The 18,612-nt window shown below is 30.6% G+C and overlaps 1 protein-coding gene across 1 annotated transcript; it reads left to right on the top strand.

Annotated features, from left to right (window-relative positions):
- The first annotated feature begins 6,426 nt into the window (after window positions 1-6,426).
- On the top strand, window positions 6,427-10,978 carry LOC135958757 (phenoloxidase-activating factor 2). The gene is made up of 2 exons (XM_065509655.1): window positions 6,427-6,446; window positions 9,593-10,978. Exon 2 carries the CDS (start codon window positions 9,603-9,605, stop codon window positions 10,896-10,898), a length of 1,296 nt encoding a protein of 431 aa, XP_065365727.1. The 5' UTR covers window positions 6,427-6,446; window positions 9,593-9,602; the 3' UTR covers window positions 10,899-10,978.
- The last annotated feature ends 7,634 nt before the right edge of the window (window positions 10,979-18,612 follow it).

Below are 18,612 nucleotides of genomic sequence, written 5' to 3'. Positions count from 1 at the left end.
AAAAATATTCAATCAATAAATAGGTATTTTTGTCCCCTATTTAGAACTCATTTCTATATTGGTGCTCAACGAATATTTTAATTTTTAGAACAAAAAAACTTTTTACTTACTTTTCTACTTTTAAAAAGTTTGAGGACCTATAACTTCTGACTGAAAGTACTTGGACAAATTTTCAATACATCAATAAATAGGTATTTGTGTCGCCTATTCGGAACTCATTTCCATATTGGTGCTCAACGAATATTTTAATTTTTAGGGAAAAAATAAAAATTTATTAATTTTTATACTTTTCAAAAGTTTCCTGTCATATTACTTTTGAATGAGAGTACTTAGAAAAATGTTCAATACCTCAATAAATAGGTATTTTTGTCCCCTATGCAGAACTCATTTCCATATTCGTGCTCAACGAATATTTTATTTTTTAGAACGAAAAAACTTTTTACTTATTTTTCTACTTTTCAAAAGTTTGCTGACCTATAACTTCTGACTGAAAGTACTTGGAAAAGTGTTCAATACATCAATAAATAGGTATTTCTATCCCCTATTCGGAACTCATTTCCATAATGGTGCTCAACGAATATTTTAATTTTTAGGAAAAAAAAACAAAATTTACTTATTTTTTTATTTTTCAAAAGTTTGCTGATCTATCATTTCTGAGTGAAAGCACTTGGAAAAATGATTGATACACCAGTAAATAGGTATTTTCGTCCTCTATTCAGAAATTATTTCCATATTGGTGCTCAACGAATATTTTCGTTTTGAGGAGCAAAAGTCTGCTACGAAGCAACAATGTAGATGATTAAATTTAAATTTGAATAATATGTTGTCGAATGAAATGGCGCAAGTGACAACCATGAAATCTGATTCTATAGATTTGCAGTTATTCATTTCCGTTTTTTATTTTAAAATATTCCATAATGGTGCTCAACGAATATTTTAATTTTTAGGAAAAAAAAACAAAATTTACTTATTTTTTTATTTTTCAAAAGTTTGCTGATCTATCATTTCTGAGTGAAAGCACTTGGAAAAATGATTGATACACCAGTAAATAGGTATTTTCGTCCTCTATTCAGAAATTATTTCCATATTGGTGCTCAACGAATATTTTCGTTTTGAGGAGCAAAAGTCTGCTACAAAGCAACAATGTAGATGATTAAATTTAAATTTGAATAATATGTTGTCGAATGAAATGGCGCAAGTGACAACCATGAAATCTGATTCTATAGATTTGCAGTTATTCATTTCCGTTTTTTATTTTAAAATATCGTTTAAAATAACTCTATGATGAGTCCACAAATAAAGCAATATTTTTGCCATGCTTTTATTTACATTTTAATGACACGTGCTCACCCATATATACAAAATACTACCTTTTTATACAACTCTGAAAAAAGTTTGCTAAAAATGAAAAAAGTTTGTTAAAAAGTTTGTTTTCTTCAGCTCGGTTAAATAAGAATAGTTTTTAATTAATAAAATAATGCTCTTTCTACAAAAAATTCTTCCAACATTTTTTTATAAAAACTAAAGTTTTTAGACATATCGTACATAATAGAATTGTAGAAACTGTTAGAAAAGTTTGATAATAAATATGTTAAATCAGTAATGTATACAAAAGTTTGTATGTATAGTATACATACAAACTTTTGCGTCTTTTCTTTTCTTAACTGAAGTTTGTATTCCCATTTTAAAATTTAATATCTTTTCAACTTATTTTTATAAAAATTCTTTAAAAATTACCTTAGCTCAGCGCCTAAACAGAAAAAAATGCATTGCACCGTTATTTCATTATCAGAGAATGTATAAAATACACTGCATCATTTAAGCTGTGAGCTTATTTTAATGAGAAAATTATTTTTTTCATTAATATTTCTTCAACTACCTAGATTGGTATTTTTTCTTCCTCAGCATTATAACAGGACATACAGTGGTGGTCAAAACATATGCAACCAGCAACAGAATTTTACAAAAGTGGTTTAAACTACTTTAAGATGTAAAAAAAAATATTCATTTGCTTATAATATTTTTTAATTAATGCTTTAAAAATAAGAATATGAAATTTAATTCAGAATTTTTTGCATTAAAAAGAAAAAAAATTTAAAAAACTACGTATGGGTTGATATTTCATTGGCCAAAACATATGCAACTAATTGCTTTTAAAACATTTCTGTCTATAAAACTTAATATTTCGTGGCAAATCCTATATTTCCAATGACGGCCTTACATCGGCAAGGCTGTGAAGCTATTAAATTGGCAATAAAATTTGCAGGAATAGCGTTCCAAGCATCTACCAATCCTTGAAACATAATATCTGAATTAGTGCAATTTTCGGTGTCGATTCTTTGATTAACGATTTCCCAAAAGTTCTCAATGGGATTTAGATCTGGTAATTGTGGTGGCCATTCCATTACCGAAACTCTTTCTTGTGCTAACAACGATTTAACAACATGTGAAGAGTGCTTGGGGTCGTTATAGTGCTGAATAACTCATCCAAGAGGCTTATTATCCTCAGAATTTGGAAGCATTACTCTTTCCAATATGTCTCTATAGATAAATCCATCCATTATTTCATTAATTTAGAGCGATGGGCCAACTCCAGCAGCAGAAAAACAACCCCCATACCATTACGTTGCATCCTCCATGTTTCAGTGTCTTTTTGCAGTATGTGCTTGAAGCCGCGTGTTAAGTGGTCGTCTTACGTAACACATGAAATCACTTCCGATGATATTAAATTCGGATTCGTCGCTAAATAGGACAGTCGTCCATTTGTTTTCTGGCCAATTTAAATACTCCATAGCAAACTTCAAACTTTTCTTTTAATATAAGCGGTTTTTGCGCGTAGGGAAATCGTCGGTGAAGCTTGCAGGATGCAACGTAATGGTATGGGGGTTGTTTTTCTGCTGCTGGAGTTGGCCCATCGCTCTAAATTAATGAAATAATGGATGGATTTATCTATAGAGACATCTTGGAAAGAGTAATGCTTCCAAATTCTGAGGATAATAATCCTCTTCGATGAGTTATTCAGCACGATAACGACCCCAAGCACTCTTCACATGTTGTTAAATCGTGGTTAGCACAAGAAACAGTTTCGGTAATGGAATGGCCACCACAATTACCAGATCTAAATCCCATTGAGAACATTTGGGAAATCGTTAATCAAAGAATCGACACCGAAAATTGCACTAATTCAATATTATTAATAATATTATGTTTCAAGGATTGGTAGATGCTTGGAACGCTATTCCTGCAAATTTTATTGCCAATTTGATAGCTTCACAGCCTTGCCGATGTAAGGCCGTCATTGAAAATATAGGATTTGCCACGAAATATTAAGTTTTATAGACAGAAATGTTTTAAAAGCAATTAGTTGCATATGTTTTGGCCAATGAAATATCAACCCATACGTAGTTTTTTAAATTTTTTTTCTTTTCAATGCAAAAAATTCTGAATTAAATTTCATATTCTTATTTTTAAAGCATAAATTAAAAAATATTATAAGCAAATGAATATTTTTGTTTACATCTTAAAGTAGTTTAAACCACTTTTGTAAAATTCTGTTGCTGGTTGCATATGTTTTGACCACCACTGTATATCATTACATTTTATATAAAATTTGTTTGATAAATTGAATGAACATAAATAAGCTGTGAGTCACTGTATACAAATCTTAAAATCTGAATTTGAATATGTAGTTTATTTTTACAAAAATCAAATAATGGTCAGAATAATCGAAATTGCCTGATGTTTGTTTAGACATCTATTAGAAATGTCGTAACAATATTAGAAGTTTTATCAGACTTTTGTTCGATGTCAATTAGAAATGTCTAAAAATCCTTTAGAATTCCCTAGGAATTTACGTCAGAACTCGTATATAATTGTCCGACAAATCTGAAAAATTTGCGAATTTTCCCAGACAAAGAGTTTCTTTCAACCACTCATATATATTTCGGTACAATGTCGCTCAGACATCGGATACGAAATAAGCAACATGTGCAGACTGTTGTTACGGATTCTGACCGAATTCGGCAAAAAATGTTTAGTGTTTTCTCCACACAGAAGAAAATGAACTAAGACCCCTTTCACACTAGGCAATTTAGTTGCGCAAGTCTCTTGAGTTTTTAGATGCCAGAGGTAATGTCGGGTTAAGGAGAAGAAAATTTTACATGCTGTTTTGTTGTTGGGCAAGAGACATGCGCAACTAAATTGTTGAGTATGAAAGGGGTCTAATTTTGTTTGCAATTCTTGTGTGGTTCCAAATTCAAATCTAGCTGGTCAAAATTATGTGGTGGTGTTTTTATACGGATTTGAGGTCTCTGAATCCAAAAATTATGTTTAAAAAGATCTGCATTACGTATTTTTATACTCTAAACCACCATAGTGGGGAGAGTATTATGCTTTTGTGCTGATGTTTGTAACACCCAAAAATATTACTTTCAGGGTCGATTTATCGAAGTCCTACTGTCCGTTTGACTGGCTGCTTGTCCACGAAACGATAAAAGTAGAGGTCGCAATTTTATAGAACATTTCTCGAAAATGGTCTACAAAATCATTTTCGTTAACATTGATTATAAAAGGATGTACGAGTTTGGATTAGATTTTTATAGAGACACATTCCCTATAAGTTGACTTATTATTATCTTTTTGGTAAGTTCAAAAATTTAAGAAATTTTAATTAAAAAATTCTGTTTTGAAAAAGTATCATACTGTAAAACCTAAAATGGACCTATCAACCTTCGTATTCGATTATAAAACCAAATAAAACCCTGAGTTATTTTTTTAAATTTCATTAATATTGAGTCAATGATCTATATAAATAAAAATCAAATGTCTTTCGTTGGTAATTGCATCAGTTGTGAACGGCCTAACCGATTTAGACAATTTTTTTTATGTTGGGCATAGTCCAACTTAGGTTTTTACGGAATTTACTACGCCCACTTTTTTCGATTTATCCAAAATCGGAAAACGGCTGAACCGATTTGTTAATTTTTTTTTTAATGTTCGCAATTGTCCGCAAAAGTTTTTACAGAAATAAAATTTGTCCACGTCCACTTATTAAATACATCTGCAAAATACACTGATCTGTGATAACTCATATTTCTGACCAAAATTTAATTTTTATATAAAAACTGAAAATATCTAAATTCGCTAATAACTTGGCCAATAAGCGTTCAATCAAGAAAAGTAGCTCGATCTGTGATCACTCATATTGTGATCACTCATATTGTGATCACTCATATTGACAGCTAGTATTCACTAAATTTGATAGAAAGATATCTTTATACATAGAAATAAGATGAACTATTTCTCGATATTAATTTTAATCTCACAAAATCTGTTCTAAATTTTACATCGGTATGTATTTGTGTTAATGTTTTTTTTTTTTTTTTTGGAAGAGGCCACATTTGACCAATTATGAGACGATTGTCATAAAATACATCTGTTAATGGGGCTTACTTCATCTCAATGCCGAAACATATTAGCACATTTATGCTTTTGCGATTCTCGGAAATTACCTTATATTAGAGTTGTGGATCGATCAGCCAAAAAGTGGGTCTAGGGATTTATTTATTTATGAATACCAAACGTATATACATAAATACAATAACGCTATAAACACGGCATGACCAAGTTCCATTCCCAATTTTATCACTTTTTTTGTTGGAGGGTATAATTTGAAATAATGTTTTCTATTATTTCCAACAGCACTGTATTTAGTATTTCAAGTTTACTCAGTTGTAGCAAAAATGATCTACATTTCTCGCATACACGTTTTGCTATTTTTTGTCTATCGATTTCTCTATTTCACGGTGATGCTTCGATGTGAATTTATAATTGAGGTTTTACATAAATTATAATCCAACGATTTGAAAAAAAAACAAATCAGACCAAGCTACTTTATTTTCAAGATTTACTTACACAGTGTCTTATTACGAAAATTCTTTGTCGCACTGTGTCTTAAGAATAGGAAGTTCTAACTAGGACTCATTTCTATGCAAATAGACGTTGTAATAAAATGTAACAAATGTAAACGCACTTAGAGAGATAATATTGAAATATGTAAATAAATTACTTTAAGTTCTCTCTTACACACAGTTCAGAGTGAAGTGTTATTGTTTGTGTTTTGATTTTGCCTTATTGACATGACGTAGATACATTTAAAACTAGTTTTTGTTGTTTATGAAGACGCTTAAATGTATCTCACAAATAAATATACAAATACTCGTATTGGTATTATATTCTGAGATAGTCAGTTATTGATAACTTGATTTAATTATTTTTCTGAGTTTATTTTAAAATAACGAACAAATGGACGGATGACTGGTTAGCTTGGCTGGTTTTGAGATTGAGAATTCAGTCAAACAAAAGCAGCGGCTGTGAATAGAGGTTTTCAATTAAGAAAAGTGATCGTAAAAAAAATAAAAAAAACTAAAGTTTTTGTTTAAAAAAAGGTACAAAACATATTTAAATTGTATATTTAGTTGCAAAAAAATCAAAAGAATCATCTTCTTTTTTACAAAAGAAATTAAGTCAAGGTAGTGGGAATAATGGAATACATTTAAAATGGAAAAATGTGTTAAAAAATCTAGATTTTATTTGAAGTGGGATTTTTTTGTGCTAAATACATTTTACACGGAATTGTTATTAATTTGTATTTTTTTTTATTGTTGTTGCTTTTAATCGTATTCCCTGTGGGTATTCCCTGTACCCCTGAGAAGGTCATTGGTCGTTGTATTTTATGCGTACATTTGTTAATCATAAAATAGTTTAGTATTGGAAAATTTTATATGATCATCCACTAAATTCTCAGATAAATGAAATACATGAATAATTTCTTTCTTCCCTATACATACATACTATTTTATTAATAACCAAAATGTTTAATAAATTATTTTAACAATGCACAAAATTAATACGAAAGTGAAGAACCAGTTTCGTGCAAAAATCTGTTTTTTCTGTGAATTTCACGATTTCAAGTTAATATTTCTTAAAATGATTCAAGGTTATTAGCAAAAAAAAAAATTAGGGTTTGTTTATATAATTATACATTCAAATACTATTTTATACAAAATAATAAACAATTGGCAATCAAAACTTAAAACTTAACATTTTATATACATAAAAAAGCAATTACTACAAGACAATATACGACAAAGGTCAATAATGTTATCAATATCAAATGCTTATGTACACATTAGAAAATACTAATGTGTACGGTTGGTTCATGCCTTCTCATCTTTGATTAACCTAAATTTAAAAATACATATATTTTATTTTATTTGTACCAAATTGTTTGAATGTAATTAGGTTATTTGTTATAGATAAAGTACAGTGCAATTCATAGTTAGAACATGATTATTTAATGCGGTACACTTAGTCCCAATCATCGATCCCAATATACATATGTACATATCTCGATTGAATTGTTTACATGTATATATTCAGTAGATAAATACACATAGATCGGAAACTCTCCAGTCAAAGACCTAACTCAGTTGTCATAAACCTAAGTGGTGAGAATGCTTTAGTAATAAAAACTATGTGAAAACAAAAACAACACTCGTATGTGTGATTATTTTGAATAATTTTTTTGTTTGAGTTTTTTTCTAGTTTCCGCTCTATGTTTCTCTATTGTTGATATATCCCTTATTCTGAAAAATTAAAACCGTAACAACAATTTTGAGTAAAATTTGTTTAATTTTATTGCTAAGTTTAGAATCATAGTTGTGTATTAAACAAGTAAGAGAGCTATATTCGGCTGTGCCGAATCGTATATACCATTCACCAAATTATACTTAAAAATACAAATTTTAAATATTTATAGGTAAACAAAATTTAATTTTTTTTCCAGTTGTTTTTTTTCATTTTTTGAAAAAAAAAATTTTCGAATTGTAATTTAACATTTTTTTTTAAAATTTAAAATTTTTTTTTTTAATTTATTTTTTTAAATATCTATCATTAGATATCCATATTGTCTATATTAATGACTTAGTAATCCAGATATACATAGGTCAAAAATAGGTAAAAAAGGTTGTCCTGGTTTTTTCCTCATATCTTAGACATTTGTGGACCGATTTTAAATAGGAAACTTATCGAAAGCATGTCTGACAGAATTAATGAAGATTTGGATCCCGAAGATATCTGATTGAATATCTATCATTAGATATCCATATTGTCTATATTAATGACTTAGTAATCCAGATATACATAGGTCAAAAATAGGTAAAAAAGGTTGTCCTCGTTTTTTCCTCATATCTCAGCCATTTGTGGACCGATTTTGCTGATTTTAAATAGGAAACTTCTCGAAAGCATGTCTGACAGAATTATTGAAGATTTGGATCCCGAAGATATCTGGGGTCTTCATAAAATTTATTTCAACAGACGGACGGTCATGGCTTAATCGACTCCGCTATCTATAAGGATCCAGAATATATATACTTTATAGGGTCGGAAAATTATATTGTGGAAATTACAAACGGAATGACAAACTTATATATTATTTTCTTTTTACATATGGGCATTTCCTCCGATTAGTAAACCAGGATCGAAAAATAAAATGTTGCTAATCATCGTGTTTTATTGAAGATATTTCGATATAATTTGGTTCTATATTCTTTGGACATCAAAAGCGTACGAACGTACGTTCGTGACCCCAGGAAATGCCCATATATCAGAAACTCTCCTGTCAAATATCTAACTCAGTTGTCAAAAACTTAAGTGAAGCGAATGCATTTGTAAAAAAACAATGTGAAAACAAAAATGGGTGATTTTTTGAGTTTTTTTTTGAAGTTTCCGCTCTATGTGAATTTCTCTAGGGTTTTAATTTTATACGTAAGTTTTAATTTTGTTACAAAGTTCAGAATAAGGAAGGTAATTATAGTTCTGTTAATATGTATTAAAAAATAACAAGTTTCCTTAATAAATTGTTTTTTTTTTACATGTTGTCTTTATTGTATCTTAACTTTTTAATGATTTAACAATAACAATTTAATATTTTAATAAAATAAAATATATAATATAAATATTATTTATAAAGTCCAGTCAGTGTCTGACAAAAAATGTGTATCCTTAGTTCTAATGAGCAGTTAAAAAAAAATTCGGCTTTTTAAATTGTTTAAATATATTCTATCCAATGTAAATTTGTACGCCTAAAACGATGGCGATATCATTTCGAAAAAAAAAATTGTTTCTACCAAAACTCGCTCATTGAGAAAAAAATTAAATATGGGCGCTTAGAGTGTATATTAAATTTTTGATATATCTTAGAGCAAATCTGATTATACGTAAACATTAATTGTCTTCGAATTCTGTCTAAATTTAAAGCTGAGACCATGGCCCATATTTGAATAACATAATAAGGTTAGTTTAAAAGAAATTACGCGTAGATTATTATTTGCTTTTAATTTTGATCGAGATGTATACCGAGGAGTTTGCAAATAGAACTATGAATTAAATATTTGTTAAGAGAGAACTTAATCTTAATAAATTCCAATGAATATAAAAGGACATACAAAATCATGAAATGAACTTTTTATAAATACAACCATAAAACCTATTAATTCTTTTATTAAATCACAATTTGTTTCCTCTTTTCTAGCATCTTCAAAATGTTCCGTCAACGTTTATCACTTTTAGCGTTGTCAGTACTTCTAGTCTCTGTCACTGCATTGCCGCAGCGACAACAATCACAACAGACTGTAGATCCATCAATTGTCACTCTAGTCGACAATGTGTTTGGTCAAAATACTGGTCAACAACAGCCTACTAGTGGATTTGGAGTGGTAGTGACACCTGTTCCCATAGATCCTTCAGCACCTTCGGATGAATTTACCTCCATCAGTGGCCGTGCACAATGTAATTGTGTGCCCTATCATCAGTGTGATCCAAATACTCAAACTACCACTCCGGTGGATGATGGAGCTTTTGATGGTTTTGGATTGATTGATATTCGTTTCAATAGAGATTCAGATGATAATGCTCCATCTTGCGAACATTTCTTGGATGTGTGCTGTGATGGTGGCCATACACGTAATGTCAGCTTAACACCCACCCCACAAGAGGAAAGACCAAATCGTCCTAAAGGCTGTGGTGTCCGTAATGTGGGTGGTATTGACTTTAATATAACTGGGGCAAATGATAATGAAGCTGGTTTTGGTGAATTCCCTTGGACCGTGGCTTTGTTGCACTCCACAAATGCCAGTTACTTCTGCGCTGGTTCCTTGATTCATCCCAGAGTCGTTTTAACTGCTGTTCATTGTGTGTTGGATCGTCCCTTGAATAGTTTTGTTATACGTGCCGGTGAATGGGATACACAAACTATTAAGGAACGTCTGCCTTTTGAGGAAAGAGGTGTAGCAAGGGTAGTGACACATCCTCAATACAATTACCGTAATGTGGCCAATGACTTTGCTTTGGTTATATTGAATACACCTTTTACTTTGGGCGATCACATCAATGTGGTGTGTTTGCCACCAGCGAATAGTTCGCCTACTCCCCGTACCACTTGCTACTCTACTGGCTGGGGCAAAGATATATTTGGTGCTGCCGGTCGTTATAGTGCCATCATGAAACGTGTTCCATTGCCAATTGTCGATTACACTACATGTCAAAACCAATTGCGTAGTACTCGTTTGGGACCAAGATTTGCCTTGGATCGTTCTTTCATCTGTGCTGGTGGTCAACGTGGTATTGATACTTGTCAGGGTGATGGTGGTGCTCCTTTAGTATGTCCTATTGGCTTGGAATCAAGTCAACGCTATCAACAGAATGGTATTGTAGCTTGGGGTATTGGCTGTAATGAAGAAATACCGGCTGCCTATGCCCATGTCGGTTTGGCCCGCGACTGGATAGATAACCAGATGTATGCTAATGGTTTCGATACTACATCGTATTCTGCAAACTAAACGAGAGAGATTGTCTTTAAATGCTAAAAAGTTAAAAGTAATAAATAATTCATAATAAATAAATATTAAATTATAACGTATGCAATGCATGTATGGATTTTAATTGTTGGATAAAAGCATTGGACTTTAGTAAAAGGGCAGGTGAAAGTAGAAAACCTTCTCATTTTAAGTTTAGAAAATTTAATTGAGGCCTTAATATAATAAAATATATAAAGAATATAGTAACGTCTAGTCTATGTATAAAACAAGTTAGAGAACTATATTCGGCTGTGCCGAATCTTATATACTCTCCAAAGAGTAGAATATCCATATTCAGTATTTCTTATTCATGGAAGGATAAACAAATATTTAGACAAACTTCATCATTTTGCATCTGAAAATTAATTATATCAGAGCTTTTCGTGCTTTAACAGTAAAAAATTACAGAATTTTGCGAATGTGGGCATTAAATAGGAGCTATGTACTAGGGGTTTCTGGTTTAATCGGTTAATCGGGGTTTAGATTTGATCGGTTAATTTTAAATTATTCGATTAACCGAATAATAAAACCACGAATTTTGAGTATTTTATTAATAAAAGAACAAAAACTTTAAAAAAATAACAATTCAACCAAAAAAGAAATTTAATAAAAATTGACTTGGAAAAAACTCTCTCGCTGATTGTAGATGCTGGAGAAATTGAATATCTCAGTTCTTTTTTTAGTTTTTTCTAAGCATATGAAATCCTCCATTATATCATTGGAGTCCTTTTTGGATTGTTTTTAGATTTTGAATACTTTTAATAATTTCAATAAGTTCTGATAAAATACTCGTTTCAATAATATCTCCTGTTTGGTCTATTATCATGTCCTCCTCCGACAAATACATGTAAATTAAATATGTCAGTTGTTATACTCACTAAACATGTTTCTTAGATGTTCGAAAAATATGTAATTTAACATATTACAAAAAATATGTTAAAGTGCAAAAAAGAAATTTCGGTTAACCTTCGCTTTACCAAAGGTTTTTTATGTACATGGTTTACCAATACCCACCCGGGTGACACTACACTTCTATAAATATATGCGACGAACGAAATTTTAAAAAATTGAAAAAACCTTATAAAAAGTTTAAAATGGTTCTACTAAATTCTATAGAACTCTAGAATTTGTTCAGTGAGTACAAATTTCATTTAAATCGAAACAAAATTAAAAAAAATATTAAACCAATAAAATCGATGTGGTCACCCGGGTGGGTATTGGTAAAGCGAAGGTTAATCGGTTAATCGAAACAAATTAATCAGTTTATTTGTTATTTGAAAATCACCACAATTAATCGGTTAACCGATTAACGGTTAACCTGAATTCGGAATGAGAATATCCTTTAGACTCCCAAATGGATGCAGCATCCTTCAGGCCAAGATATCGGCCATAAGAAGAGCGGCAAACTGGCTCAGATATTACAGTGTATCTAGTAGAGATATCCGTATATATAAAGACAGTAAATCCGCAATTAAGTCCCTGGTAGGTGTTTATACAACATCGAACATGGTCCAGGAATGCCGGACAGTTGTATTCACATGGGTACGTGGACACAGGGAAAATGAGGGCAATTGTATTGCTGATTACTTGGCGGGAAGAGGAGACTTGATGTCGGACGACGAAATAGACTTCCTCTGTGGAATCCCGCTGTCAACCTGCAAGGAACTGATACATGACGCATATTACGAACTTGCCCAAGCAAGGTGGGGAAATGAATCCACCTGTGCCACCACGTAACGTATCTACTTCGGTTAAAACGAATACGACTGAGCAACATGGTGGCAATGATCACTTTGGTTACCTTACCACGACTACTGTAGAAGTTGTCAGAATGAGGAAGAGGAAGAGACCATCCTACACTTCTTCTGTAATTGCCAGGCACTGGGTGATCTACGTGCCAGGCATTTAGGTGAATGATGCTTTAGTACCCTCTCCGGGTTATCTGTGAAGGATTTAAGGTGTATAGATTAGGTAAAGCGGATGGTTGATAAGACCAGACATGCAAATTATGCCTCTTAGGGACCCAACAACCATCCCATGATGGTTGAATTCTCTACCCCTCTCCTACTTCTTTTCTCTTTTTTATATACACTCTATTCTTGAAATTTCACTATAACTAATGGTGTTTTCTTTTCTGACACAAAATATAGCCTATATATTTTGTACCATTTATTAAATGTTACCCATACCCTCATAATGTGTTGCATTTTTAACGATCACAATAGAACAAAAATCTTTGCCATTTATGCAATTTTCTTTTATGTAGCTTCGAAATATTATAAAACTATACTTTTTGCTTACATAAAAAGTGGTGCATTTCTAACCCTTTGATAAAATTGAGGGTGAAACATTCAGGGTTTTAGGGTAACATTTTTAGAAAAGAACATGACCATACTACATTTTTTTCAGAAAAGAACACAAAGAAGGGTAAAAGGCAGAAAAATGCATCATTTATGCCAGAAAAGAAAACACCATTAATCTATAAATTTCCCTTTTCTTTAACTTCTATTTCCCTTTTCCTTCTTTCTGTTCTAATTTTTCTTCTTCAGGTATCACAAAGGGAACGTTTATTGGACCCAAGTGAGCTGTACGCGACGAAGATTTTAGACGACTGCCTGAATACCATACCATTGGAGATATGGTCGAATATGAACTGATGTTCAGAAAGTCCAGTAGTCTGATTTTTGGATTCAAATTACTGATCTGTGTGAAATTTTGGTTCGATATCAAAATTTTTTTTTAGGTATTTTCAATGTGATCCTTATATGGGACATATGAACGATTATGGTCCGATCTTAATAAAATTCGGTATAACAAACCTTTATATACCACTTTTGTAGGTGGATGGTATAAAAATATGCTGGGGTTTTCATATAACAATTAAGTTTTATTGTTGTCGTACGGAAATACTTTTAATATTTCTCGATCCCTTGGTTTTAGTGAAATATCGGTAAACTTAAAGTTACAAATTCAAAACAACATAAATAATTTAAAATTTTTTTTTTTGCTTGAAAGATATGAGCATAATACTAGCGGCTGTGTTATTTAAAAAAAGAACATAACAACAAAAAACCGAAATAGTTGAAAAACATGTTATCATAAATTTTTTAATTAATTTTTATTCACATACGTGTTTTGGAAAGCTACTTGTGTTAGCTTTTTTACTAAAATAAGAAAAAAATAATTTACTGATTTACGATCATCTTAGAGCGTGAATAAAATGATTTTTTTTTTGAAAAAAATACGTTTTTTGGAACTTAATTAAAGAAACAATTTTAAAATCAATTTCAAAACAACATACTTGTGATATTTTGAAGTTTTAACTTTTAGATTTAGAAAAAGAGGAAAATAAATCTGTTAGTCCTTCGAGTTTAATTTTTGAATTAGGTCTTCATGGGCCCACAAGGGGCGCGGCAAGGGACCCCCAAATCGGTAATGTTATATTTTTAAAACGATCCCATTTCTTTGTTTGTGTTCTGATTTCCAAAAAATTACCAGGAATCCAGCGATTCCCAAAAAAGTTTCGATAAATCCCAAATCGGAACACAGACGAAGAAATAGGATCGGTTTTAAAATTTATCATACCTGAGGTGTCCTATTTTGGGGTCCCTGGCCGCTCCCCTGGTGGCCCATGATGTCCAAATCCAAAACTTAAAATCGACAACACTTCCTCTTTGTGCATGTGAAATTTCATTCAAACCGAACTTACAACAACAAATTTGTTACAAATTTGTTTTCCCCTTTTTTTATACCAATTGCCAGATCTCAATCCATAGAAAGAAGTAATAAAAAACAAGGGATAACCAACAAAATACCGAGTCACTAAAAGGCCCAAACAATTTTTGTAAACGTGAATTTGGTATAATTTAAGATGGGTATGGGTAAGCATGGGTATGACCATGTATAAATACACAAATTCAGAGAAGATTTTACCACAATAACGTAAATTTTGTCATACGTAAAACTATATATATGTATGTACAGTATTGGCCATAACTAAAGCACCCCTTCAATGAATTTTTTTCATTTTTGTATAAAATCAAAGTTTTAAATATCTATTATGTATTATTTTCATTTGTTAATATGTTTAGTATTGATAAACAAATACTTTCAAAGTTAACCTTTCTATAAGAGGTAACTTAATATCAAAAAATATTTTAAGGTAGAAAATGAAACGGACAAAACTAAAGCACCCCTTCAAGGATATACTATAAAAAAAATTTTAATTAATTTTTTTGTTGCAAATCCTTTGTTTTGGATGAGCCAAGAACATCTCTTGGCATAGAAAATAATATGTTTTTATGGCGTTTTTCGATATTCCTTCCCAGGCTATTTTAACGGCATGAAATAAATCGTGAAAATTTCCGATCCTTATTTCAGCAATTTTCACGATTTACTTTCATATTAACAATGTGCCACAAGTTCTCAATAGGATTGAGATCGGGAGATTGACCAGGCCAATGAAGAACTTTAATATTATTGCTCTGTAGCCAAGTCTTACAAACTTTGGAGGGGTGCTTAGGATCGTTATCCTGTTGAAAGCTCCCTATAACTGGCATCTCTTCACTGGCAAAAGGCAACATTACAGCTTTCAATACATCACGGTACATGAACCGATCCATAATCCCATAAATTTTATGATTTGGCCCAAATCCTTGACCAGAAAAGCTACCCCAGACATTGCCTCCTCCATGTTTAATTGTTCCTTTGCAATACTTAGGATTCAGTCTTCCTCCTTTTGGTCTGCATACACGCCTTATTCCAGCGGGACTTTTTAAATTGTATTTGGATTCGTCAGGGAACAGTACTGACTTTCATTTTTGGACACTCCAGTCGATGTGGGCTTTGGCAAATTTCAGTCTAGCTTTCTTGTTCTTAGCTGATAGAAATGTTTTTTTTGCTGATCATCAGCTGAATAATCGGGCTTCTACTACTCTTTTACGGATTGTTATTTCGACAACGCATAATCTTAAACTTGTTCTTACTTGAATAGCTGATGCTGTAGGATATTTTTGTATTGCTCTTTTGATCAAGGAATCATAATATCGTGTTTTTTTCGCAAACGACCTCCAGAATTAAAAAATTTTGAAACAAGCCTGGAAATAACTGATCTGTTAATTGAATATTTTTTACTCAATTCATGTAGTGATAAGCCCGTCGTCCAGTCTTCAATAACTTTAATTTTAAATTCACTGGAGTACTTCTTCCTTGTCATTATTTTTTTTTTCACAATAAACTGTATAAAACTTAAATTTTGCACACGTTTTGCTTTAAATTTATCTTTTGGAATTTTTAAGTCCATTCATTGTGATTCCCGATAACTCACATTGCAAATATGCAGTACCGAGTCAAATTTTTAAACATCTTATAAGAGTGTGCTTTTGTTTTGTCCGTTGCATTTTGAGTTTTTATATGATTTATCATTTTAAATTAATTTTTAATAAAATTATCTTTCACTAAATGAATATTAAATGAACATTAACAATATTAGTTAATAAAATATATACAAACTACTTCCCAAAAAAACCGTTTTTATCAAAAAAATTATGATTTGAAAAAATCCATTGAGGGGGTGCTTTAGTTATGGCCTATACTGTATATTGAAATATGTACTTAATTGAAAAATCAAATGGGGATTTTTCTCAATATTTTGCAGAATCGTTAACCTAATAATTAATGTAATTCATTTGGGTTATTTAGTTTAAGTTACATGTTGTAATCTTGTAAATTTTTTATAGATTGTTTCTATATTAGATTGCGTAAATAGTTTTTAATCACAATACTTGGGAAATTTTCAAGGATTTTATATATACATAGATTACTATTGCTTTTTTAAAATGATCACATTCACTAATTTACTTTAATTAATAATGAGTTGCTAAAACGCCTAAAAAAGAATACATATCGTTAGCTTAGTGAGCACATGAGCTAAGTCCACATTTTATGAATATTGAGATTTTTATACAAAACGTTAGAATAAGTAAAAATAAACTGCTAAAAAAACGTTTACTATTATTCCATTTATTTGTGAAAATTGTAAAACTACGTTCTTAATTATATAATAGCGACAAACTTGATTTAATTATTAGTTTATTCAATTAATGTTAACCAAAAAACGTTTATCATAAAATATTAAAGGAAATATGGGATAATTTGGAAATTTATTATCATCTTGACTCCATTGCCCTTTAAGAGCAGCTTTAGTGACAATAGAGACTATAAATGCAATAAAGAAAATCCCGAACCCCGGGATTTTCAAAAATCAGTCCCGATTTGCATCTCTAATTATAAATCATACCAAATCTATATATGTATATATTTTTTTCATCTCTATCTGCCATCTTTTATTTTCTATTTTCATGTAACACAAAGGGATCTACTGTTTGAACCCAAATAAGCTGCTCTCTTTCCTGTCTCTAATATGCGGCTGCTTGTTAATCTAACCTCTCACTGATGGACTATATACATTCACTAAGAAGGGATTTTTGGAAATTCGAAGAATTAGAATTAAATTCTTCTTCATAAAAAAGTGGACTGGTGTTTGGTAGTTTTTTGAAAGTCGTAAATTTTGGAGGAGGAAATGAGTAAAAACTATATTTTGGTACTTTTTTTGGAAACCTATGTATCTTTTGAACCAATAAACATAGACATTAATTTTAAATCGTATTCGTTACTTATCAAAAAGTACCAAATATAACTTTGGTACTTTTTAAATTCTAACCCTTAAGGGATAAAAATTGTGTTTGTTTTGGTACTTTCTCTAAAATACAACATTTTCTATTAATTGACATACTTTTAAGAATATCTTATTGTGAGTTCACACTACGATACTAAAATGTTTTTGAATAAAATTTGTATCATCTCAATGCGGACAAAAAAGTACCACAAAAGTTTAAAACGGGTAAATACATTTTATCCACAATTATTAAGCCAATTTTGATAAAATTTTAAATATTGGTTCTTTAGTCATACAAAAATTAACTAAAAGGTTGTTATATGGAACTCGAGTGAATATAAAGTTTCAGCTAACGAAATTCTAAATCAAACTAAAGCTAAATGAAATATACTAAATAAAAATCAACTAAATATTTGATACTTTATAGAAAAATAAAAGTTAAAATCATGCGTTTAAGGATTAAACTTTGTTCTGTGTTCAAGAGAAAAAGAAAAGAGAAATTGTTATTTTTTTACTTCTAATGGTACTTTTTTAATATTTTAAATTCTTTAATTTATCTACATAAAAGTTAACTGATATGCTTCGGACTGATGTAGGAATTAAGGATAGAGTACGTAAATAATTGATCTAGAAATATGAAATTAAGCATATGGGGCATTTCACGTCAAGTGAACCAACTTTTGAAATCGATGTCTTCCGATCGCGATGAAATTTGTTAGTTCTATTGGATAGTAATTCGGACACCATTTTTCAACAAGATCGGTCAAGAACTCTCTGAGTTATAGGAGGTCAAAATTTGACATTTTGGCCAAACAGGTGTTTTTTTTTATCCATATAACTTATTACCTATTGTTCTTAGCAAAATGTGTCCCAAATAGTTTAGATAGCTATTTATGCAATCTTTCGAAAAAAAAATTAAAAAAATTTAATAAAATATTTTTGATTTTTTTTTTTTAAATCAAAAATATTTTTGACTTTTTTTTTCAAAATGGGCCCTTTTTATTTATTTTTTTATTTTTT

This window comes from Calliphora vicina, chromosome 1 (genome assembly GCF_958450345.1).
Source record: "Calliphora vicina chromosome 1, idCalVici1.1, whole genome shotgun sequence".
Lineage (NCBI taxonomy): Eukaryota > Metazoa > Arthropoda > Insecta > Diptera > Calliphoridae > Calliphora > Calliphora vicina.
This window is presented reverse-complemented; position numbering and strand designations above follow the sequence as displayed.

Bases quoted from the DNA above. Each gene is read 5' to 3' on its own strand.
- LOC135958757 (XM_065509655.1), top strand. From the start codon at position 9,603: ATGTTCCGTCAACGTTTATCACTTTTAGCGTTGTCAGTACTTCTAGTC.